At 36.6% G+C, this 26,131-nt stretch overlaps 1 protein-coding gene across 1 annotated transcript; it reads right to left on the minus strand.

The window, feature by feature from the left end:
* Positions 1 to 579: 579 nt before the first annotated feature.
* Positions 580 to 20,329, minus strand: RIOK2 (RIO kinase 2). The gene is made up of 10 exons (XM_036279431.1): positions 20,176 to 20,329; positions 16,581 to 16,719; positions 15,720 to 15,836; positions 14,551 to 14,726; positions 11,995 to 12,083; positions 9,081 to 9,272; positions 6,816 to 6,908; positions 5,852 to 6,367; positions 4,130 to 4,226; positions 580 to 856 (listed from the first exon to the last, which is right to left on the minus strand). The coding sequence occupies exons 1-10, from the start codon at positions 20,239 to 20,241 to the stop codon at positions 692 to 694; spliced, it is 1,650 nt and encodes a 549-aa protein (XP_036135324.1). The 5' UTR covers positions 20,242 to 20,329; the 3' UTR covers positions 580 to 691.
* Between the last annotated feature and the right edge of the window lie 5,802 nt (positions 20,330 to 26,131).

A 26,131-nucleotide genomic window follows, 5' to 3' on the forward strand; every position in this document is an offset into this window, starting at 1 on the left:
TGTTCCCGTGACCACATTAAATTTAAATAACAGAAAAAATTATGCATTATTGGCTTATCCTTAATACTAGAGAACAACAACAAAAATAGACAGCTGTGAATTCTTTCAGTGGTTCAATAAAATGCAACCAAATTGTTAGAATTTCATAAGGATAAACATCGTTAAAATTACCATTCTAATACCTGCGCTTTACTGAAAGCCTATAAAGTGCATTCTGTACACTGCTTCATGGGGTGCTCAAAACCACCCTGCAAAGTAGTTACAAATCTAATTTTAAAAGCAGAAAATCCGATATGGTGAAGGAAAGAGAAATATGACTTGTCTATAGTTGTTTCCACTAGTAAGTGGGAAAGCTGGGATTTGAAAGCAAGCAATCTACCTATTTTTGGTAGAGAACAAAAAAATAACAAAAACAGTGACATTTAGATTTTAAAAAATACCCAAATATTCCTAATAAAAATTATTCTGAAAAACAGAGTTTAGCAAATATACCAGTCATCACAATTATTTAGAAAATTGGATTGCTTTAGTAGAATTACCATAATTATTCTTTAGAAAACATGTACTGAATGAGTCAAATTTATACATGAGAGTTTGTTTATTTATCTGCCTTGGTCCAAAAAGAACTAAAGGTAGCTTAATAAAAAGAGATCATAGTAAATTTCTGAAAAAATTCAAGTTCTTAAATATATTACTCTCCCCAAAAGCTAGCTGCTTCCAAGCTTGACTTAATATTTTGCATGTTTTCTCTCCGTTGCTTGGTAAATATATTTGCTTCTCCTTTCTGCAATCGACGTCTGACAGCGGATTTTTGCTGTTTTGTCAACTGACGTTTCACCTTCTGTTTCACCAATTCCTGGAAAGATTTCAATAAGTATCACTGATGATTGACCATTTTGATATAAAAAGTAAACACTCAATAAAACAAAGTGACATCGCTAATATTTTTCAAATTTCTGTTAAAAGCATGTTTAAAATTCTAAATATTAATAGTACTACACAAATCAGCAACAAAATAAAACACAAAATTGTTATAAAATAGAGTACATTCCTAACAGAAATACAGATTACAGCAGAGTAGTCACAATTCTTTGAATAACAAATCACCATAGTGCCACCTAGTGTCAATCAGGAAAACTTAAAGAAAGAAAAAAACCCTCAAAACCCAATCAAAACTAACATGGTAAAAACTGCTTGTTCCTCTGCTTTCTAGGTAAAAATAGGCAAGTCTTTGTAGTACAAAATTATGTTTGAAAGCATTCACTACTGGTAAAAATATCCAAAACAGACCATCACTTCAGGTGTGGAAATGACCTGATGGCAGCAGTTACCCAAGAAAAGTCTTCATACAGTTTTTGCGAGATGCTGAATGCTTTCTCATAGTGAATGGTCATAAATTCAAATGATTTCTTATTACTTAGGACAAAGGCAGCCAATGACTGCCAAGATTAATACAATTTTTGAATATTCCATTCATAACCTTTATTTCCTCAGCAACACTGTAGCTTTTTATTTAATTGTATAATAACCTTGCATCATTCAAGTTTCCTCCTAAAAAAAGATGCTAAAAACTTTAAGGGTTGAAGCATGGGAATCCTCTTAATATGCCCTACCTTGTGACGCACAAAGATGCATTTAAGGCTGTCCCCCCAAACTAGGAAGGTCAGCGATTTAGAAGGATCTGAGCTGGAAGTTTAAATAAAGTAAGAGTGACTGGCCTCCAGGCCTTCCCTAACCTAGCAATCCAGGCAACTATCAGTCTCCCCACGCTAGCAGGAGACCAGAATCCTGGACACATTCTCTTCTTAACCACAACAAAAGCAATAAAGCAATACCTTCAGAATTCTAAAGGAAAATTATTTCCAAACCACAACTCTAATACTTAAACTCCCAATCATCAAGTGTGAGGACAAAATAAAAAGACATTTTTAATAATAAAACGTTTCCTCAAAATTCACTCAAATAACTCTTGGACTCTATACTGCCAATAAAGGATGAAACAGGAAAGAAAGAGAAGGAGCTGAGAAAGAGGGCACCCAACAGACAGGGAGATGAAATACCCCAGGAAAACAACAGGAGAGCATACACCATGTTTAAAAGAGAAATTCAAAAAGGCCTCCAGAATAGTTCCAAGAAAAAAAATCAGTATCTTTTCCAAATATTCTGCTTGAGTTTCTTCTCAGTTCTTCATTTTGATGAGACCTTAAAATAACTATATCAAATTTATCAAGCTGAAGCAAATTTCCATAAGAATGTAGTTAAGATGATCGATTTACTTCAGAGATAAGAGAGAAACCAGGGTATACTAAGGAGACACGTTTCCTCTGTAAAAGGCAAACTTAGTACTTTATAATACAATTCATTATAGGCTTGACCCACTTTAAACGTTAAGTTCCTGCTGTTAGTGGTAAGGAAAATGGGATACAGTCATGACTTAAAGATATCTGTGCCATCATCTCTACACACAGAGTACAAATTAGAATCTAAGAAAGTAGCATGAATTAGCAATCTAACTTTTTTTTACATAAAATTGCCAATTTTATACCATCGTAATTAGCTATAAAAGCCTTATGCTTTGAATCTGAGAAATCAAAGAAAGGAGGGTAAATCTCAGTAAGTATAGAAAGTATAAAAACCAAGAATGACCAGAAACCATGAAGTGTGATTCTAAAGACAGGTGATAATACTTAAAAGGATATTTTTATGTTTTAGTATAATCAATAGATGTTTCAAAGATTATACTGAATTAAATTTTATGTCCAGAAAACCAGGTAAATTATGAGGCCATCAGAAAAGAGTATATAAAAACCAATACATTTCTAGAATTTCACTTTTATTTTGGTCGGAGAAGCTCCAAAGACTTCTATTATTAAGCAAAGGTCCCGAACTATTAAAAGTGTGCTAATGTTATAAAATACAGTACTGTTACTTTTGGCTTGTTTTTGATAATTCAAATTTAATTTTAGAAATATCCCATTATTGCCCACCACAGAACATACATTTTATTTTTATTTTTTTTTATCCTCACCCGAGGACATTTTTCCATTTTTTGCACAGATAGAGTGGGAGGGAGAGAGAGGAAGAGAGAAAGAGAAACATCGATGTGAAAGAGACACATCAAGTGGCTGCCACCCGCACGACCAACCAGGGCCGGGGACAAACTGCAACCGAGGTACATGCCCTTAGCGGGAACTGAACCCGGGTCTCTCCGGACCGCAGGCCGATGCTCTAACCACTGAGCCAAACCGGCCAGGGCCAGAACATACATTTTAACTTCCTGATAAATATAACTGAATGTGGATGTGGGAAGTTCAGGAAAAAAAAACAAAATTCTTTTCTTTTGAATTCACTTTCCACATAATTTTATTTCCTCCTTTCTAACTTCTAAATGGCTTTTCTCCTTTTAACTCATCACTAAAACTGGTTTCAATGATATTCAACAAGATACCTTTAAACAGAAGGAAAAATAACCAACACACCAATTATGTAATTTTATCTCTCCCCTTAAGATCTACAAAGGCACCTGATTCCTCCTGCTGGAATCACTCAGAGAGAAGACCAACAGGCAGGGAAGCTAGCTCCTCAGCAGGAGCTGGACTATCTATTCGTGCTCAATTATTCTGTCCAGAAAACGTCCCTTCTGAAATTCTTCTGGACACTGCTGCTAAATGTCCAACAAACACCTGAGATAGCAAAAATTATAAAATTACCCATTTCTCTTTTGTTAAATTTAAGAACAACTATCTAGTGAAGCTGGTGCATCTTCACACTTGTTGGGTAACATTCAGCAAAGTCATGCAACCTAGTTGGGCCTCAGTTTCCTCACTGTTATAATGTTGGGACTAGACCATATGAGAATCTACAAAGTCACCCTACTGAATCTAAATTCCTATGATCTTACCCTTCAAATTCAAGCTTACATGCTACTTTTTCCATGAAAGCTTTGATCATTCCAGCTAAAAGTAACCCACTCATCTACATTACTAAATTTGTACTTGTTATAATTTTATACTATTAACACGTGAAGTCCAAATGGCTGAGACTGCCTTGTGCATCATGTAATCCTCCCATGCAACCTGCCTATAGTAGTGACCTAATAAACAATTGTAAACATTGAATGAGTGATTACCGGAGGAATTGTTGAACAGCTTAAAATACTGCCTGCAGAAGTAACGCTCAGAGTTCTTGTTCTATATTGATTAATATCTTCCATATTTTCTTCATCTCTAAAATTAAAACACCACAATTGAGTTAATTTTTATAGTTAATTATGCTTGATTAATTTATATCATTCCTTACATGATAAAACTTAAAGACATAAAATAACCTCAGAAATATGATCATACTTCTGTGAAGGTATAACTACCCACAATTCAGCCAAATATATTGTTTTCATTTTTTCAGCATTCTGATAATCACTATCAAAATGTCAAAATATTATATAGAAATGTAGAATATTTTGGCCATCAAAACTTGTTATCACTTAGCCACACTTCATATTTTTTTCCCTCTTCTTTCACTTAAGTTCCCAGCCTCCAGAACTTTGAGAAATCCATGTTTTTCCCTTTGAACTTATCTTTATTGTTGAAATTATTACAGATGTCCCTTCTTTTTCCCATTGACACCCTCCTCCCCCTCCTGTTCTCCTTGCCTTCACTGTACTGTTGTCTGTGTCCATTGGTTATGCACATAAGGTCTTTGGTTCATCTCTTCCTGCCCCCTGCACTCTTAACTATACACAAATCTGACTCTTGCAATCTAGATCCTTGGGACAGTTTCTTGCCATCTTCCCAAACAAAAGACAGTATTCTATAGCATCTACTTTGCTAAAATAGAAAGACTGCAATGACAGAAACTGTCTAATTTGTTTTATGCATTGCTCAAAGTTTTAATGTATAAGAAACTCAGATGATATTAATTTGTAACAGTCAACATTTTTCAGAAACATGTTATATTTCTACTTTTGAATGATAAAAATTTTGCCCAACACGTGTTCAGAGAGTAAGAACAAATTGTTCTGTGCTTAGAAGACTATTTAACCTATATAGATTTTCCTCTATTACTCAAAATCCTGAGCCACTGCCACCCTTAACATTAATTGAATTTTACATGTTTATTATTAAAGTGCTACTAACCCTGAGTCTCAAGATAGTTATATGGAAAAGGAACAAAATTATTGTATTATGCTTTACAAACAATAAAGGCAGCTTTAAGATGTAAGCCTGAACATGTATTGAGAAATGCCTAATAAATGTACTAATTTAATTTTGTCATATTACTATTTTGAAATAAATAAAACTGTATTTCATTAAACTATAGTTGTTTATGAATAAACTATCCCAAAATCTAAAAAGTAAATTTTACATCATTTGCTAATCTAAGCTGAGTGATTAGTATTTGCAAGAAAAAAATTATCCAAAGAAAAACAACATAGTAACATTACATTATTTTACATGACCAAATAAGAACAGAAGGTTTAAAGTACCAGTGAAAATTCACTATTTAATGAAGAGCAAACATTAGATGTATAATTATGAAAATATATAAATAATTCATTCATCTAAAATATGACCAATTGAGTAAGAAATCTGTATTAATTCTTTGAAAGTAATCAGTTTCTATTTTAAGGCAGACTGCTTAAGATTGAGTGAATGTGCTGTCTAGGATCAGGTCGATTGTAGAGGATAAATGGAATTTTAACAAAAGGGTTATTTGTTTTAATTTTACATATTACAGCCACCACAGAAAACAACTCAGCCACAGCATTTGAAAAAATACTCATTTACCAGAATCAAAGGAAAGTATAGGTCTCCAGATTAAAGTAAAAAAATCAATCAACAGAAATCTATACCTGAAAGGCCTGAATTCTTTGTTCAGTGAAGACAAGGCAATCAGATAAGGGCATTCATCTTCATACTCCTCAGAGCCCGTGGGGATTCCTCCCTGACCTGTGATGCCACCTTGCCTGGTGGTGTCATTGTCAGTGTTGATTTTCTCCTCCGAAAGCTCAGTTTCAGAACTGTTTTCAACCTGCCCTTTCATTTCTAAAGCTTGGCTGCATTCAGTCATGTCAAAATTGTGTGCATCAGCACTCTCCTCTGACAAGCTGTCTTCCTTTATTTGTTCAAGGTCCCTAGACGATCCACAGCAGCAGTCAACTGATTCATCCACAGAGTTCCATTCACTTTGATTTTGTGACCGACAACCCTTTTCTTGTTCTGATACCTCTTCATCAGAAAATGAGAATTCAGATCCTTCCTCTGTTTCAGTATCATTTGGACCCAATGGATGAAGCAGGTCATCGTCTGCCTGCATTTCCTTTGTGTAGCCACTGGCAGAAACCTCTACATCAAGAGAGTCCTCCCTCCTACGAAAAGAAATGTCAAGTATTCAGAGAGAAGAGAAAATCTACCTGACATGGATAAATATTTATTACTGTGAAAAATTATAATTCTTAAGTGATTTTAATAGTTTAAAGGAAAAGCACAAATTCTGATAAACACCTGGCTTGATTCCTTACAGATGGATAATTCACACAGCTTCACTATATTGAATAAAAGTTCTTGAATTTGTAAGCAACTAGGTGTGTTCCTCCCCCAAATTCAGTAACATTGTCTTAATGGATCAAAACCAGGTATTTTCTAGGTTTTTAAGTTTCATTTATATACCATCAGCTATGATACTCAACAATGATTACAATGTGTCAAAGGTCACTCACTATCTGAAAATATTTTAGATGAAAATGTTAATTTATAGAGCTAAATAAATCAGGTATTTAGCAGAGTTCTAGTTTTTAAGCATTGCAGAGTACAAACCTGATATCACTAAAGGTTGGATAAAGCTCACTTTCATAGCTGAAACGTTTCATGAAGAAATCTCTAATGCATTTAACATCTCTGTCAAAATACCTGCAGCAAAAGAAAGAATCATTTTTGATACAACCTTTGTTGTTTATTTTTTCTTTATTAGGTAATGACAATATCCTTAGTGTTTGCTGTTATGACACTTCTATTTCTAACATGAAAGAGAAAAAAGGATGTTACTTAAAAAAAAAAGTAAAGAAAAAAAAAATATTTTGACACTGTGTTTGAAATACTCAAGTAAAAGCAGAGGAACTAATAAGAAATAAAGGCATATATGTCAAAGGCATATAGCGCCTATGGTTAGAAAACTCAAGGTCTTCCCATATGCAACAGACATACTAAGAGAAAATAAGATATGAATCTCAGAAAAAAAGACGATGGGTCTATAATTTGGGGGCTGGTTTCCACTTTCCTCTATACTCTCCAGTCTGTCTGGTTATACTTCCCATTAGCTACACCCAGTTTAACCCCTTGTCAACTGCAAAATCTGAAGATAAAAACAGATTAGTAACTTATTAAGAAAAAGTTTGAGAACTACTGAATTATGTTCATGTACCTTTACTATCTATAGCTCTCTTGTAATAACTTCTAAAAGAGATAAATAATGCTGTGGCTTATAAAGAATAATCTGAAAACATGTTATCCGGACTGATAGAAGGACCTCTGAATATCTGGTTGCTTTTTAGGTCACCATAAAGCAGCAAGAGCAGATTAAATTCTCTAGTTTCCAAATAAGGGAGAATTAAGGGTGTCAAGAAATTGACTATCTCCTCGAATTTTAACTAAATTATTATTTTAGAGAAAGACGAAGTTTGGAAATAGAAAAAAAAAAAATGTCACTATTCTTGGCTCTTAGGGCACCCAGGGAAAAAAACCCTCAATAAATAATTTTAAAATTATATTTTTATATATGCTTAGATAATAACATCTTCAAAAGCAGAAATAGGTCTTATTTATATCTTAATCTCTACTATTTAACAGAACTCCTTCACTCAATTACTTGCCCATAAAAGTTCAAGTTAAATCACACTGTCTTCACAATTAAGAATGCAGCCTTAACTTAGAATGTAATAATCTGTCATCATTTCTGTCTCTAATTCTGCTAGTTCCTAGATGTTCCTTTATTGTGTGACTATGTTGCACCACTTTAATAAAAATGGTAATTAGTCATTATACAAAAATATATTAACTATTGAAGCGCCAGGCATTAACCTATTAGTACTGTTTTGTTGAAAATATTTTTTAAGTTTTTTTTAATGACATCTCTTTTTCTAAAATAAGTATTGATATTTTCTAATAAAAATCAGGATGAAGAGCTTCACTGAACATAAACTGGTTCAAGCTTACACTTTGCTCATATTATTCAAGTGAATAGTTTATCTTTGAGAAAAAGGAGAAGCTTCTCATATTATAACTTGGAACAGGAAAAAACAATACCCTTAATTTGATTACACTCAATTGCATCATGGAATACAAATAAAGAAAAGTATTCTGTCATATTTCACAATTTGGCTGGTTTAAGTGGTTAAGTAATGTGAGGAATAAGATTATCATGGTATATAAAGTGGTTCTGCCCTGTGTCAGGGATGAGGTTTTATGGGAATTCCTTTCTAATAATAAAATAAAAACTAAAAATGACACGAGAGATATTATTAGTCTGGCAACAGAGTCCAGTCCAAATCCATAAATTTTATTAAGGCCATCAAGATTATTGAATCATGTTTGTGAAACCCTTTTGGAGGCAACCATGGAGAAGAAAAAGGGGAAGGTGGGGGCCTTCCATGTCCCTACTACTTCTGAGCAAGGTTTTGTTTTAAAAATTGGGCTTCCACCTAAATGTTTGTTTGAATAAAGGATTCCATGGTTAAGAAAATTTGACGTTTGAAAGTCTGTCAGATTATAAGAGTAATTCAAATGGTTTTTATGGTTTCTTCAGATTTCCAATACTCAGCATAAGCTTAATGAACAGGTTTTAAAAACTGGATCAAAGTACATTTCCCCCCTTTAAAATACTAAGGAGTAAGAAAGATTCTTTTAGGGGGATTATCTTAGTAGTTTGATATAATTTAATTAAAAAACCCCAAATTTTAGACCACTAACATCAGCCACTTCAAGTTACTGACCCAAATGACAGTATTATAGAGTTGAAAATTATGAATAAAAATGACTGCACCACACATCAGCACACCCACATTCATGATCAATTTCAGCACATACCATTCAGCATTGGGATGAGAAGTTGAAACCATTTGTGGAAAATCAATCATGGTGATATGGTCATCTTGATCCAAAATGAGATTGAATTCATTGAAATCTCCATGAATCAGGCCATGATTTGCAAGTTTGACAATTAGTTCCATAGCTTCATCATATACTGATGCAGGATCTTCAACATGGTGTATGTGACATCTGCAAGTATTTTAAGTATGAAAATAAGTTATTTGTACTAATTTACAATTTTAATGAAAGTGTGTGTGTATATATGTATATATATATATATTTCCATTCTTTCTCCTTAGCAGCTTTCTCTTTATTCCCATCAACATAGACCTAACAGTGTCCATCTTTAAAAAATTCAGCCACACCCTGTATCGATTCTGTATCTTCTTTCCATTGTCACATCCTTTCTTTAATCTTTTTTACAGCCAAACTCCCCTACATGTGCTTTCTCCAAATCTTTTCCTCCCATTTCAAACAGGCTTTCTTCATCCACCCTGTTCCAGTACAATAGCCCTTGTCAAGACTACTAATGACTTCTATGTTGCTAGATCCAATGGTCAATTCTTTTTTTTTTTTTTTTATCCTCACCCGAGGATATTTTTCCATTTTTTGTACAGATAGAATGGGGGGCAGAGAAAGGAAGGGAGAGAGAGAGAGAAACATCAACGTGAAGGGACACATCGAGTGGCTGCCACCCGCACGACCAACCAGGGCCGGGGACAAACTGCAACCGAAGTACGTGCCCTTAGCGGGAACCGAACCCAGGTCTCTCTGGACCGCAGGCCGACGCTCTAACCGCTGAGCCAAACTGGCCAGGGCCCAATGGTCAATTCTCAGTCTTCATCATACTTGGTTTGCCGCTTCTTTCCCCTCCCTGAAACACTTCCTTCACTTGACTCTTGGTCTACCAACTCTTTAGGCTGTCTTCTTCCTACACTGGTCATTTCTCCTAGTCTTTTTTGCTAATTATTTTATCCCTGACCTATAAATTTTGGAGTTCCTCAAAGGTTAATTCTAGAGCCTCTTATCTTATTTAAAATCATCTCTACTGGTCTCCTTCATGCTCACGGTTTTAAACACCATACATATACTGATTTGAATCTAAACTTCTCCTCTGAGCTCTTCAGCATTTCAAATTTACCATGTCCCAAATGGTAACTCTGATTCTGCCGCACCTTCTAACTTCACTCTGTTCTTCAGTCTTTCCCGCTCACCTCTAAATGTCAGCTTTATTCCCCCAAGTAACTCATCATTCAGGTCCAGAACCTGGTTGTTACCTTAGACTCACACCTTCCTTCATATCAATATGCCAAACAAATCATGTTGGCTCTTCCTGGAAAACATAACCAGAATCTGACCACTTATTGTCACCTTGACATCTATCACTCTGATCTAAACTACCATGTCTCTTGACTGGATTGTTATAATAATCTCCTAAATGGTCTTCCTACTTCTGTTCTTATCTCCTTTCAGTCTACTCTCAATACAGCAGCCAATGATCCTATTAAAACATTAGTCAGGTCATGTCTCTTCTCAATTCAAAACCCTCCAATGGCTTCTTATCTCAATCAAAACTAAAAAGTCCTTATGCTAAATATCACTACAATGGCAATCACATTACAATATATAAAAGTATCAAATCAACATGTCATATACCTTAATTTATACAATATCATGTGTCAAATACATTTCAATTAAAAAAAGTTTTAAAGGCCTTGCAATGACCTACAAACTCTTTAAGTGATCTGGCCCCGTGTTGCATCTCTGATCTAATACTTACAATTTCTCCCTTACTCATTCAACTGCAGCTCAGTGACATCCTCCCTGTTCCTTGAACATCTGGGCATACTCCCATCCTATGGCTTATGCACTTGCTGTCCACTCTGCCTAGAATCTTCTGAGATATCTTCATGGTTTCCTCTCATTTTTTTCAGGATTCTTATCAGTGAGACTTTCCCTGGCCATCCCATGTAAAATAGCAGCCTCCTATACCCACCCCAGTCCTTTTTGTCCCCCTTACACTGCTTTATTTTTTATTCATAGCATTTACTACCATCTGATACTTAAAGGGTAGGGCAAATGTAGGTTTACAGTTGTGAGTACACAAAAAAGATTTTATTCTTGGCCCAGCCAGTGTGGCTCAGTGGATTGAGTATCGTCCCAAGTACTGAGAGGTCTGGGTTTGATTCCTTGTCAGGGGACATGCCTGAGTTGTGGGCTCAATCTCCAATAGGGGGCATGTAGAAGACAGCCAATGGATGTTTCTCTCTCTCTCACCCTTCCTCTCTCTAAAAAAAAAAAAAAAAAAAAAAATCATTAAAAACATACTTAAAAAATTTATTCTTGAATTATTTATTATTTTCCATATGAACAATTGTAAACCCACTTTTGCCCCATCCTGTATTTTCAATTTTTTTTCCTTTATTGATTTTTAGAAAGAGAGGAAGGGAGAGGGAGAGAAATAGAAATATCGATGAGGGAGAATATTGACTGGCCACCTCCTGCATGCCTTCCACTGGGGATCAGGCCCAAAACCTGGGCATGTGCCCTGACCAAGAATCGAACCAGCAACCTCTTTGTGCTTGGGTCGATGCTCAACCACTGAGCCACACCGGCTGGGCATATATTTTCTGATTTAGCTATACGTCATGTCTCCTTCCATCAGAATGTAAGCTCTGTGAGGGCAGAGATCTGGTTTACTGTTGTGCATAGAACAGGGCTTGGCACATACTAGATTGTTAATACATACTGTTAGAATGAAACTGCATTTTCAATTTACCACTGAGTCTACTGTTATATGTTAATTTCTAAATTCCCAGAAACAATATTCTGCTTAATTAAAAAAAATTTTACTTGAAAAAAACTGAACCTTACATTTATTATGACCCATGGTTTCAATAAAAATACTTACAGAGGATAGCCATTTATGAGTTCCATGACCACTGCATGGCGATTATAATCAACTGGCTTTGGAACTGGAAATTTCCTCTCATACAATGCCTAAAACATAGCAAACAGGTATAAACTAATCAAGAGGTCATTAATTTTTAAGAAACAATAAAAATAAATATATCTGCCCACAACCAGAAGGAAAACATACAAACCTTTACAGATTTACAGTTAACACATGATTATTTACATATGGCTTAGTCACAGCATAGAATGAGCTGTACATTAAAAAAAAAAATTAAACCAATTTACTTAATTCAGTTTTTCTCCAAATATACATTTATTGAACACTGAGTAAATATTACACACTGTGCTAGGGTCACAAAAGTGAGTGTGAAAACTCTCTGCCTTTAGGATATATACTCTACACTTTTGTAAGTTTCTGCCACTTATTAGACAGTGCTTAAAAAAAATAAAATAAAAATAAATTGTGGCTTAGGAAGTACTCTGTCTTCTGATACATCAGGAAATAAAATATTCCAATAAATTAGCACTCATCTTTTTTTTCGGACCAAAGATATGACATAAATCTATTATGTGACAAACACATAATAGTAGCCTGAGTCAAATGTTATTTCAGATCATCCATAGATCCATCTTTTCCCCTATACTTAACTTTTTCTATCCTTTGCTTACAAAGTCCTGTTATTACTTCCTTCAAAATGTTATATTTATGACCTCTGCTATTTGAAGTGTTACCATTTTTAAGTAAGCCTTTGTCATTTATACCCAATTACTCCAATAGAGAGGTTCTAACTCTTTCCACCATACCTAACCTTTATTCTGTGTACCAACATCAAACTAAGATGCTTATGTTAATGCTCAATTTTTAAAATCTGTAGTGGCTACTTGCTTTGGGGTAGTGAACACACAATACAGTGTACAGGTAACATGTTGTGGAATTGTACACCTGAAACCTATATATGATTTTGTTGATAATGTCACCCCAATACATTAAAAATAAAATAAAAATCTGCCATGGCTATAAATACTGATTTTAATCTCAACTACTTTTCCTAGTTTTCAAAACTCTCTTTAATCCACTTAACCAGTCCTACTTTTCCCCTAAAACTCTCTCCAGTAAGCATTCTGGAGTGAAATCAGGACAGTCACCTCAGTGACTATTACCTAGACACACAGGGCTTACACCCATATTCATGTCTTTGCCCACAGTGGTTCCCCTGCAAAATGCACTGTTTTACTGTCTTCTCCTTATATCCAAATCATATGCATGTTCATTACTTGACCCAAATCCCCCTTTATGAAGCCTCCTTCATCAACTATTCTACTCTATAGACGTTTCTCTAAACACATATAATCTGATTTTTAAATTCTTTGTTTTACGTGTGTTCGTGTTATCTTCCCAACTTTAAGACACAGACTGTACTGGTTATTCTTTTGGTATCTACTTCTATAACCTACCCTACCCTAGTATACTTAATACAGTGGTAGGCACATAGCTGATACTCATTATATACTTATTAACAGTGTTAATTTAAAAAGACTATCTACTCTACTTCCTACCTTCTTTGGACAGCAAATAGATGACTTCAACTCCCCCAAAATTGGTTGGTTGGCTTAAAAACATTTTTTTTTTTTCAATGCAAGTGATTTTGAGCATGCCCTGGCAGCTCAATAGCATATAGTAGCTTTAACTATTGTCATAGTGGTCTAGCCCGTGTACCATAGCTTAACCCTTAAGCTATAGTTCAATTTTATTTTATTCTCTATAAGGAAAATATTAATGTATTGAAGAAAATGTTTTAAGCACAAACAAGTTCTGTTGTTGTACCTTCATATAAACACCTTGAGAATATACTTAATATAGTTTTGGGAAAATGTGTAATAATTTCTACCAAACTGCCTACTTACTTGACTACTATAAGATATAAATAATTAGTATAAGACAACAAATACATTAACATGTGTGGTATCAGTATCATTTATACTATGTTGAGAATTTTCCCCATGACCACTAAAAATTAAGCACGTGAATTAAAATAACTACTTAAAGAACACTAAAATGAAACTTCCAAGAAACACTGATCACATTCTGGATGACTTTTAATAATTTAAAATTTTTTTTAAATTTTGGTAAATTATAACAAATAAATCCTACTGAGAGAATAATAAAAATGTAATGTTATTTTCTGCTTAATTTAAACATCATTGAAGATATGTTATCAATTAGATATAGACATATGTACAGCCTAAATATACATTCACACATACACATTTGTGAGGCAATCACATCATTAATGTATTTTTAATTACTGCTATCTTATAGTACTGTGAATTATATGCTACTTTTATACATTTATAACAATTAAAAATACCTTCACATAGAAGGAAATGACCAGAAAAACAAGAGAAATGAATCAATAAGAGTTCAAAGTGACTGTAAGGAATGGGACTAGAAGTAGGGAGACAGATACGGGGCAACAGACTGATGCTTGTAAGTACTGCCTTTCAGCTACAGGAAATACTTGGTTAAAAAATGAAATTATTTTTAAAATACCTTCATATAGGCAAATTCTTTCATGGCAGAGAGACGAGATAAATAAAGCCAAGACATGTTATGTCTGTGTTTATGGTAATCACGCTTGTTTTTCAGATTTCGAAAGGAGGTTCTTCCCAGTCTGTGAAGCTTTAATGCAAATTGCTGCCCTTCTCCATTTGCAACAATATAAATATCTAGAGCCAAGATTTTAAAAAGATCATTATTACACTTTATGATAATAATATGAAACAATTCTAACTGTTTGATTTTATTTGTATCAAATTTTATCTTTTCTAAACACCAGAAATACTACCAGTCAGCAAAATTATTTTACTTATTATCCAAAATTATAAGATAACATGTATTACTATTTACTACAAAAAAAAAAACGGGCGCAATGTGTCAAAGGTTACTGCTTCCAAAGGTGCTCAATGCTCAATTCAATTTAATGGCAAAACAGCTAATTGTTTCTCAGGGTACTAATATACAAGAAGTGATTTAATAATATCTTCATTTTCAAAACAAGAAGTTCACTTCTGCAGTTGTCACAATATAATCCTATAATCAGGGTGGAGCAGATCTTCCCCTTTGTATTCCACCTATCAAAACAAGTTGCTCTCTGTAATACTGACATGTAGAACATGTCCTAATTATTCATGGGAAACTTTATTTAATTATCAAGAAACAACCTCTTTCTTACATTGGTGGGATTATAAATTGGCACATTTTGGAGGGAAATTTGGTAATATCAGTCTTTTAAGAGTCTTTTTTAGGAATGTATTTATAAATATATTTTCACAGAGTCATCTGCACAAGAGTGTTCACCACATTATTTACAAAAAAAGAGTGGAAGTAACTTAAATGTGCATCACAAGTAGGACTGGTAAAATCAATTATGGAGTGCCCATACAACCTAACACCCAGCCAAGTCTGATGTGAAATATCAGGGATGCATCAAATGTAAAAAGATCAAGGTGTAGAACAGTAAGTACTGTTTGTTTTTACTTGTGATTAAAAAGATATGATGACTGTATACAGATTATTTCATAACCTGTATTATTTTCAAACAAGTTTTCAATTTACTGTTTAGTTAGAAAAAATAAACTAAAAGACTAATGCTTTCTCGAAGGGTATATAACCTAAAGCAAAGAAAATAGTACTGTTCAAATAGTACTGTTAGTACTTACCAGATTCTTTGCCAACACCCATCTGGTTTCCAACACTCTCAACTACCTGTCTAGAAGAAAGTGTTTTCAAAGCTAGGTAGTCATAGCCTGCATTTGTCAACCGATAGCCCTGTACAGCTAGACAAAAGCAAATGAGAAAGACCGTATTTTAGTTACAGTGTACCACCAAGTCACATCAAGTCATGAGAAGAATTAGACATGGGAATTCCTAGCTGGAAAAAGATAAGCTATCTAGTTTTACAAGTTTAGCATTTCTTCCTATGATCTGTGTTTCTTCTTTAGAGCAGTGTTACTCAAAGTGTGACCCACAGACTGACACCATATGTTACTAAGTCTGTGACAAGATAGACTGAAACAAAGTGGTTAAGTTAAAATTTTTTATATCAATTTGACCAAGTTATTTTATGTCTTCAACTTTAATAAGGAATCTGTGCCTACATTTTTCAGTTCATTTCATTTTTCTAGTAACAACTTTTTGTTATTTTATAACAGTATGGATCTATGATAGGTTGAAAAAAAGAAACTCATCCCCCACCACAAGTAGTTTGAGAAGTAATGTTCTATAGTCTTGTGGCAGATGGTATTTTCCAAAGATGGCAGCATCAATATCTCTATCGTATTTGCCCTTATGTAATTGGAATTTGCTAATCTATCAGAAGGTACAGGCTACTTCTCCATCCTTTTTGATGTGACTGGGCCCTGTGACTGCTGTAACCAATAGAACACCGTAGAAGTATGCTAGGCAGTTCTAGGGCTAGTGCTTTCCTGTTCTGTCAACTTCCACTTCCTGCCTTTTGGAATGCTTGCTCTGGTGGAAGCCAGTTACAATGAAAAATCACAAATGGTGCCTCAAATACTTACTTTTGGTACGCTCCCAAGCTATGAGTTTATGTTTCACTAATTCTCTCAAAACTTTATTACAGCCACCATGTTTAAGGCTGGCTATAGAAGCAACCAAACTGCAGGGAACTATTTCATGGTTCTTCATGCCCATTTCAACCTGAAATGAAAGGATTCATTATGTAATCATAATCAACACAAAGCTGCTATCAAATTTTGCTAAGAAATTAACTTCTCTGACCATGTAGTTCCCCAATCAGTTCTGCAACATAATTACTACCTTCTCTGGACAAACTTTTAAAAAAAGTTTTGTTTTTTCCTTTATTGATTTGAGAGAGAGAGGAAGCGAGAAGGAGAGATAGAAACATTGATGAGGGAGAACATCAATTGGCTGCCTCCTGCATGCTCCTCACTGGGGACTGGGCCCACAACCTGGGCATGTGTCCTGTCCGGGAATCCAACCGGCAACCTCTTGCTGCATGGGTCGACACTCAACCACTGGGCCACACTGGCCGGACTCTGGACATACTTTTAATCACAATTTAATCACTGATATTCATATTCTCTCTCTCTACTAAATGATATGCACTCCAAGGGTAAAGAATGTAAGTGCTTAACAGTTACTGACATTTGGTAAATACTAAAACATGTACTGATATTCAAATATTTGTCTTTAAAAATTAAAGATATTCTAGATATTTACTGAGAAAGTATTAATGAGAAAGTATCATATGTAGGTAAAGGATAAAAACAATGTGTAAAAATACTTTCCACCCCTGGAGAATATATTATCTATCCGTGGAAATAAGAATGTGCACATGTAATTCTACTAGAAGGTAAGAAATGATAAGTGCCAAAAAAAAAAAAAAAAAAAAGAGGTGGCTCAGAGTAGAATAAGAATACTTCTAGTTGAGGGATCAGTTTCAAGGAAGCAGCAGCACTTGTGACTGACTTTGAGATACAGGAAAAGACAAAAAAGATTTGGATATGGCACACAGGCAAGAAAGTACAGAGCACAGGAACAGTCATTACAGTGGTAGCTCAGATGGGATGGCATGTAGAGTTCATGAAAGGAAGGCTGAAAAGCACTTTTGAGTAAGATATGGAAGGCCCTGAATACAAAGAAATCTTAGATTTTATACAGAGGAAAGTAGAGAACACTTGAAGAAGTTTAGGCAGGGAGATGTATAAACAGTTGTTTTAAGAACATTCGTCTAACAGAAATATGCAAAGTAGTTTACAGAAAGCGAAAACTGGAGGTGCTATATTGGAGAATTAAGATGACAGTCTAGGACATAGGAAATAGAAGGCACAACAGGGAAGAGGTAGGGGTAACAGAAGGAAAGAATTAAAGATCTTTGAACATAGTATGGAATTGGCATTGGAACTGGGAGGGTAAAGGAAATGAATCAAAGTTGAAGTGAAGAGAAAGAGCAGGTTTAAAAATAATACGTAAAAGTAATAATAATTATTTGAATGGAGGGGGTAGACTAAATTGATGCATTTGATTTGTGCACAATGAATTTGAGATGTTGAAAGGTCCTTCAAGTGAAGATGTTTTAGGAAAATTGGATAGGCTATATTCCGGAATGAAGTCATAATTAGACGGGAAAAATGGTCAGTTATCGAATAAAGGTAAGAGATGAAGTCATGGAGTGGATGAGCTCATCAAGAAAGAGATAATAGAAGAAAAAGAAGGGTTGAGGAGAATTTGAGGGGAAGTTTACATTGAAAGGTAAAGGCAGCCAAAGTATGATGACTGATAGAGGACATGCCAAAGAAGTAAAGGGAAGACAGGGTGAAGGAAAGGTGGCCACTGATACCAATGCTGGTGAGAATCAACTGAGACTGAAATATTATATTTAATGATGTCATTCCTTAATGAGATTCAAAAAGGAACTTGGATATTGCAGAAACAAAGTTTCAGAAAATAAATCTGGCATCGTTCTGATGCCCCAACAAAAACCTCACACTTTAAACCTAATTATTCTTCCATGTTTTGTTCCGTCTCTCCCAGCCTCTAACATTTCTTTCTATTGACTCCCTTATTTCTGTCAGAGGCATTAAGGAATGAGTGAGTGTGCTGAGGAAGCAGAGAAGGAAAGTATCTTTCAGAAATGACAGCCCTGGCCAGTTTGGCTCAGCAGTTAGAGCGTCCGCCTGTGGACCGGAGAGCCCTGGGTTTGGTTCCCGCTAAAGGGTAGGAACCTTGGTTGCAGTTTGTCCCTGCCCAGGTTGAGGTTATGTGGGTGGCGACCAGTCCATGTGTCTCTCCCACATTGATGTTTCTCTTTCCCCCTCTCTCCCTCCCACTCTATCTGAAGACAAATGCAAAAAAAAAAAAAAAAAAAAAAAAAGTCCTTGGGTGAGGATAAAAAATAAGTAAATAAAAAAAAAAAAAAAAAAGAAAGAAATGACAGTACGTAGAGAAAGTCCAGCTGAACTGAAGAAGCTATCGGAGGAAAAAGTGTCACCTGAATTTCATACGGAATTTGCATTTGATTGTTTAATCCCTATAATGAAAAGAAAACAGCTCTTACAATAAATTTATTGTTTTATTCCGCAAATGTCCAATCTCTGTGTTGCTTTTTGTGCCAGGAGACTAAGACCATAAAACCAGTTTTTGTCATTTCCCTGCTTGGAAACACTCAGTGGCTTCCCTATACTTAGAATATATTCCAAATTCTTTACAAACCCTAATCAGGCTCTCACCTTTTCCAGTTACATCCCCAACCACTCAGCCTCTTGCTCATTATGCTCCAGCTACACTGGCCTCTCCATTCTTCAAAAATTGTTTCTGCCTCAGAGCCTTTTCACTTACTACTGCTGTTTCTTCTGCTTGAAACTCTTTCCAAGGACTTCACTACTCCTCATTCAGCTCCTATTATCCTCCTACTCTTTCTTTCACTTAGCAAGTATTTATTCAGCACCCAACAAGTTCCAAGAACGTTTTAAAAAGCCTTAAAACTTTGGTTACAACAGCAACCAGACAAGGCTCTTGCACTCAGCAGTATGTCTCCTCTGGCTACAGAACTTGAAGGTAGCACTCAAGCTCCCTCCCCACTGTGCACGGTTTCTATCCCGGTATCCTCCTTGTCATCCTCATAGTACTTACTGTCGGATGTTAACCCTTGTTATTAATTTATTCATTTACTTGATGATCTGTCTTCCTTGTCTTGTCTGTACCCCGTAGAATTGCCTAAAACTGTCACTGAAAACCCGACACACGTGTTGACTGAGTGAATCGGAAGGAATGCTCTGTGACTGCGGCTGTGCGAGGGGAACTCAATGCTGCTAATTCTCAGGAGCCGTAACCCTCAGCGGGTCGGAGCTCAGGGTCAGAATAACCTCCCGGGCCAGAGATGCCGGTGGCTCTGAGCACCAGGGAAGCAGAAAGAAAGGAAATAATCAGAAGAGGGGCCTTTGCTGTCTGTATCTGAGGGACGATATGGGCATCTGAGCAAAAGCTTCTGAAAAATCCGACTCTCGTCCTCCTCCCCATTCCCACCCTCGGCCGCGTTCCGGGGCCCAGAGCGCGCTCCGCTCCGGCCAACTTCCAGGAACAGGACGCACGGGGGGAATGGGCAGAGGACAGGTTTAAGCGCGAGTTTCTTACCGCGGTCAGGACCCTGAAGTCATCCCGGCTCATGTAACGCAACTTGGCCACATTCACCTTCCCCATGGCGGTCCCAGGCGAGCCCACAAGCCCCTTCCACGACAGCCGCGGAACGCAAAGCACGTCGGTACTCCGGCGTCTCTGGTGCCGCAAAGCCGAGGGGCGGTGCGCGCATGCTCCGCTCCTTACTTCGGGTCCTTGTCAATGGATGGAGGTCGCTTCTCACTCGCACGAGAAAGTAAAACTTCTTCTGGGTCTTATAAAGCGTATAGCATGGAAAAGGTAGAGTACTTTTTTCAGTTTTTTTTTTTCATGTATATGAGTTGGCGGACTGTAAGAGTTCTCTATAATATGATGTTTTATTTTTTGTATCTGCCAGGACCAACTCCTTAAAAGGACGCGACCTGCGTCTGAGAGTGTTAACTTTTATCAAGTTTTATCCCTAAACAGCAACTGTTACTTTAGGTAAAGCGAGTTCCAACAACAGAGGAGGAAAATGAACCTGAGCGCGTCTCCATACGATCAAAGGCCTTAGAGATGAAAAGGATAGTAACCACATAGCAGTCTCTCTTCTAGCTGCACCTGCTCAGGATGGGAATGGTTAATGAAAAGTGTCTCGTATCGGCTCGGTACCAGGTTTTAGGTCGCGCTCCAGACTCCGGAGTGCGCCTGCGCCTGCGCCTGGTGGGGATAGGGTTTAGTGGGAGGGGACGTTGTTGCTTCTGCACATTTCTACTGTATTCGATGGTTTCCTGTGGACCTAGGAGGTTTGGCTATTCAGAGCTTAGGCGCGTTTTAAGGGCTTTAGGAAGGAGTAACCCACATTGGCCCTGGTACACCCCTCGACCTCCACAAGAAATACTCAACCGAGCAACCATAAACAACTTGCACCCATCAAAGAAGAAAAAGGATGCGTAGTCTGCTTTATACCGTCCCTACAACAGCAAAGAGCATAACATACTTGCATGATAGTATTTGTGTTTATATTCTGTTTCATGAATTATATTTTAAAACTTTAAAAGGCAGTTGTTTTGGTATCCCTCACGTTAGGTGTGAGTGCTACATATGGTCAAGGAGGATGTGCAGTCCGCCTAAGCCTCGATTTCATTTTCACCCACTGGTGTTTCTCCTGTTTCAGGGTCTAGCCTCAAAACTTCCAGTGTAAGCTTTGGAATTTGGTATTTAGAGTTAATTTTTTTTTTTTTTTCATGTGGGGTTCCACTGATCTATGTGCTGGTTTTTCTTCTCTCCAAGGCCCTACTTAGTATTTTGTAAAACATGTACTGGAGTTAGAAGGCAGGCAGTTGAGTCTGCTCTGCCTTTCTAACCAGAATTGTAATACTCTGAAATCATTGAATGCAGGAAGCAGAACAACTTTCTATTCTCTACACTACAACCTTGGTTTCTTTTTTATCTGAATGCATAAGTCTTTAATTAGCTATGTCCAACTAAATGTAAACCTCCACCGAAATGTAGCCTCCCCCATCCCATACTTCACATGAGAGAACATGAAAATAAAAAGTTTCAAAGAAACCAAATTACTAACTTTCGGAGCACTGGAGAATGAGAAACACAAATCATTTGGACATCCACTCCCAATGCAACACGTTAAGAGACATTGCTAATCCATAATGGCACAATCCTTTCCTTCATACTCAACTCTACTCAAGACAACCTCCACTTAATTGATTGGATTTGGTTAGAATTGCTGTCCTGGGTCTGGAGTAGTTTCTGGGTTCAATTACACAGAGCCCAAATCTCTTATATTTTCAGTATTAATATTTTAAAAATAAAATCAACTTAATTAAACTGTTACCAAACTCAAGGGGTTCACCTCTTAGGGTGCTCTATCCAAGAAGGAAGGTGTAGTTGTTAAATAATTTCATTAACTTGTAGCAAGTAAAGGAGCAGGGATTCATATTCCAAGCTGTTTTCCAGGAAGCCTGGATCCAGGAAGGGAAGCTTAGCCATTGCTTACATACTCTATTTGGTTAATCACATGTTGATTTCTTCTTTGCAGTGGGCTACCTGTCAGGCTCATCCTCTTTACATCTGCTTTTGCAAAATACTGTGCTACATTTTAATCTTGAACAAGAATAGCATTTAGTAAGAACTGCCCAGAGCTTGAGACTCTTATCCTATCTAACAAGACCTTTGAAGAGTAAAAGTGATTCAAGTACTTTTCAGTATTCTGTTAATTCTATCATACCATGCTTGGTAATGACTAAAACAAAAAATTCAGAGTAGTCTTGCCCTGGCTGGTATGGCTCAGCAATAAGTGTCTCCCACAGACCAAGAGTGTTTGGTTCAATTCTGACCAAGGGCATGTACCTAGGTTGCAGTTCGTCCCATTCCAGTTGGGGTTGTGCAGGTGGCAACCAACTGATGTGTGGATGTTTCTCTCTCTCTTTCTTCCTCCCTCTCTCCCTCCAGTTCTATCTGAAGATTAATGTCAAAGTGTCCTCGGGTGAGGATTAAAAAAAAAAAGCCCAGTAGTCTCATTCTCTCATTTACCATTTATCATATAAGTATGCCATAAGTTTTGCTCAGTCCTGAAGAAACTCATTTCCAAACCATAAGCCTTGTGATGGAAGAAGATGAATAAAAAGTTAAAGAATAATGTGACATAAGTGTGCAAAGAATCTATCACATTATTTCCTCATCCCAGACCCCCACCCCCATCACTCACACACAAATACTTTGTCCTCACAAACTGAAGAGGATCTTGATTATCTACAAATTGAAGTTTAAATTTCTTGAAGTTCAAACTTCTTAGGTTAGCATTCAAAATCTTTAACAATCTGTGTCAATATTTATTTTCAAGTAGCATATATGCCTGCATAATTGAACTACTTTGGTTTTTTCTTGTACAACGTCCTTGATTTCCTGTCTCAGGGCCTTTTTCTTTCACCTATAATGTTCACCTTCCCTCCTTTTCTTTTTCCCTCTTTATAGTCACCATATATATATATAATCCTACCTCTATTCTTCAGATGCTATGTACCCCATAAAGCTTTTCTTTATTATCCCTATATTAGTTTCCTAGGGCTGCTGTAACAAATTATTGCAAAATTGATGGTTTTAAACAATAGACATTTATTCTTTTGTAGTTCTGGACCATGGTTCCCCTGGAGACTCTAAGGGAGAATCTGTTTCTTGCTTCTGCCAGCATTAGGTGAATGCTGGCATTTCTAGGCTTGTGATACCTCATAGTGACGTTGAACATTTTTTTATATGTCTCTCGGCCATTTGTATGTCCTGTTTGGAGAGGTGTCTATTTAGGTCCTCTGCCGATTTTTTAATTGGGTTCTTTGTCTTCCTTTTGTTGAGATGCATAATACTCTATATATTTTGGAAATTAACCCCTTATCTGATGTATTATTGGCAATTATGCTCTCCTATATAGTGGGTTCCCTTTCCATTTTGATGACTGTTTCCTTCTCTGTGAAGAAGCTTTTTAGTTTGATGTATTCCCATGTATTAATTTTTTTTCCTTTGTTTCTCTTGCCTTAGGTGTTGTATCAGTGAAAATTCTGCTGCGTGTGATGTCTGAAATTTTGTTGCCTATATTTTCTCCTAGAATTTTTATGGATTCACGAGTTACATTTAAGTCTTTTATCCATTTTAAGTTTATTCTTGTGTATGGTGTAAGTTGGTGGTCTAGTTTCATGTTTTTGTTTGTAGCTGTCCAATTTTCCCAACATCATGTACTAAAGAGGCTGTCTTTACTCCATTGTATGCTCTTGCCTCCTTTGTTAAATATTAAGTAAGCATAATGTCTTGGGTCTATTTCTGGGTTCTCTGTTCTCTTCCACTGGTCTATATGCCTGTTCTTGTACCAGTACCAGGCTGTTTTGATTACAGTGGCTTTGTAATATAACCTGAAATCTGGTATTGTGATTCCCCCCAACTTTGTTCTTCTTTTTCAAGATTGCTGTGGCTATTCGGGGTCTTTTTTGATTCCATATGAACCTCTGAAGTATTTGTTCTAGTTCTGTGAACTATGTCATTGGTATTTTAATGGGGATAGCATTGAATCTATAGATTGCTTTGTGTAGCCCTTTTATCTTTAATGATTCTGGCTACTTTGTAAAATCCCCTACTGGCTCATGAATTAGATTATGGAAAAAATTTTAACAAGGAGATTGAATAAAAACTTTTAGAGTCAAGGAAAATAAAAATGATACATTTATGTTTAAAATAACATACTTGCTAAACTCAGGAAAATTGTGACAGTCTTTACTGCACAGGGGCTACATTGCCATTTGAGTGTTAGAGGTATCATTGGTGGAGAAAGACACAATATGGAATATATAGATGTGTGGGATTTATGGCAATTTCCAATGAGAGACACAATGCAGACTTGATGGGTTCTGGAGTATGGCAGACTATGCAGCAGAGACATACATACCTTTAAAATAAACAGCTTCTGGCATGCTGAAGAGCCCCGAGAGAGATAGAATACCAAGTGACATTGTAGCCACAACTGTCCTTCATGAATTTTCTTTCTGTTAGATCAACCATGTTATAAGGTTGTGCAAGCACAGGAAAAATCCATTAAGGTGAAGCTGGTACATTTAGGACTGAACACAAGCAGGACCAGAGGGCACAAACAAGCTGCATGAACAGGTAGCCTGCACTCCCATGTAATCCACTGCTGTTGTACAAATACTCCTCCCTCAGCTGATACCTCTGTGGTTGATCTCTTATGATCAGCTAGTAAAGGAAAAAACGTCCACATTATTAAGTTCATTGATGAGTCATTTTGATATTTTGGTTGAACTACTGCTCCAGGTGGGTAGGAAGTAGTGATCAGAGGATATCCTCCCAATATGCAGAGCCATGGGAAGTGCACCTAATCCTCCACTTTGTGTAGCAAGAGAAAAAGTCCAAGGTTAGAATATACATGGATTCATAGACAGGGGTGAATAGCTTGGCTGCTTGGTCAAGGGGCTGGAAGGAGAAAATTTGTTACATTGGGGAATTCTGAGATAGAGGCATGAGAATGGGTATATGGGAGTAGACAAGAAGTGTGAGGATCTTTGAATTGTATACTGATATCTAACACAGAAAAGGCACTAAAACAGCCAGGTAAACTAAAACCTTGTCGAGTTGACAGCAGCCAGCCTCTGTCATTGCAACCTGCCACCTCAATGAAGGAACAATTGGTACACAAAAAATTATTGGTGGTAGCAGGGATGGGGGAAGCTATGCATGAACCTGACAACATGGGGGCTCCACATTACCAAGGCCGAAACAGCTACTTTTGCTCCTAAACACTCAGTGTGCCTTCAGCAGATACCATTGTTGAGTTCCCATCCCTTGAAGAGACTAATCAGTCAATTGGTGTCAAATTGACTACATCGGGTCCCTCTACCACAGAAGGGCCAGAGCCAGAGGTCAGTATTGGTGGTAATAGACATATGTTATAGGCATGGATTTTCTTTTCCTATCTGCAGGGCCTGTATACTCAGCTGGCACCAGCATCCTAAGGCTTACAGAAGGCTTGCTCTAAAGGTATGAGACTACACTTTACTTCAAAGGAGATATAGCAATATGCATATGACCAAGGGATCCCTACTCATATCACATACCGTGCCAATCAGAAACTGCTGGTATGATAGTATGATGGGAATGTTTATTGAAGGAGCAGGCTGTTGGAGGCAATGCTGAAATGTCAGCTCAGAGGTAATACCCTGTGAGTTGAGTTGCTGTACTAAGAGATCAATAACTTTATGTGATCCCCAACAGGTAGGATATATGAGTCCAAAAGTCAAGAGGTAGAAATAATATTGGCTTTGCCTGGTATCATTCTCAATAATCCACTTATGAAGTTTTCATCTCAGCAACTCTGGGCTCTGAGGGTTTAGAAGTTTTGGTGTTCAAAGGGGAATATTTTCACCAAGGGACACAGTCAGAATTCACTGGAACAATAAGCTGTGGCTGCTAACTGCTC

Source organism: Molossus molossus, unplaced genomic scaffold (genome assembly GCF_014108415.1).
Source record: "Molossus molossus isolate mMolMol1 unplaced genomic scaffold, mMolMol1.p scaffold_m16_p_3, whole genome shotgun sequence".
Classification (NCBI taxonomy): domain Eukaryota; kingdom Metazoa; phylum Chordata; class Mammalia; order Chiroptera; family Molossidae; genus Molossus; species Molossus molossus.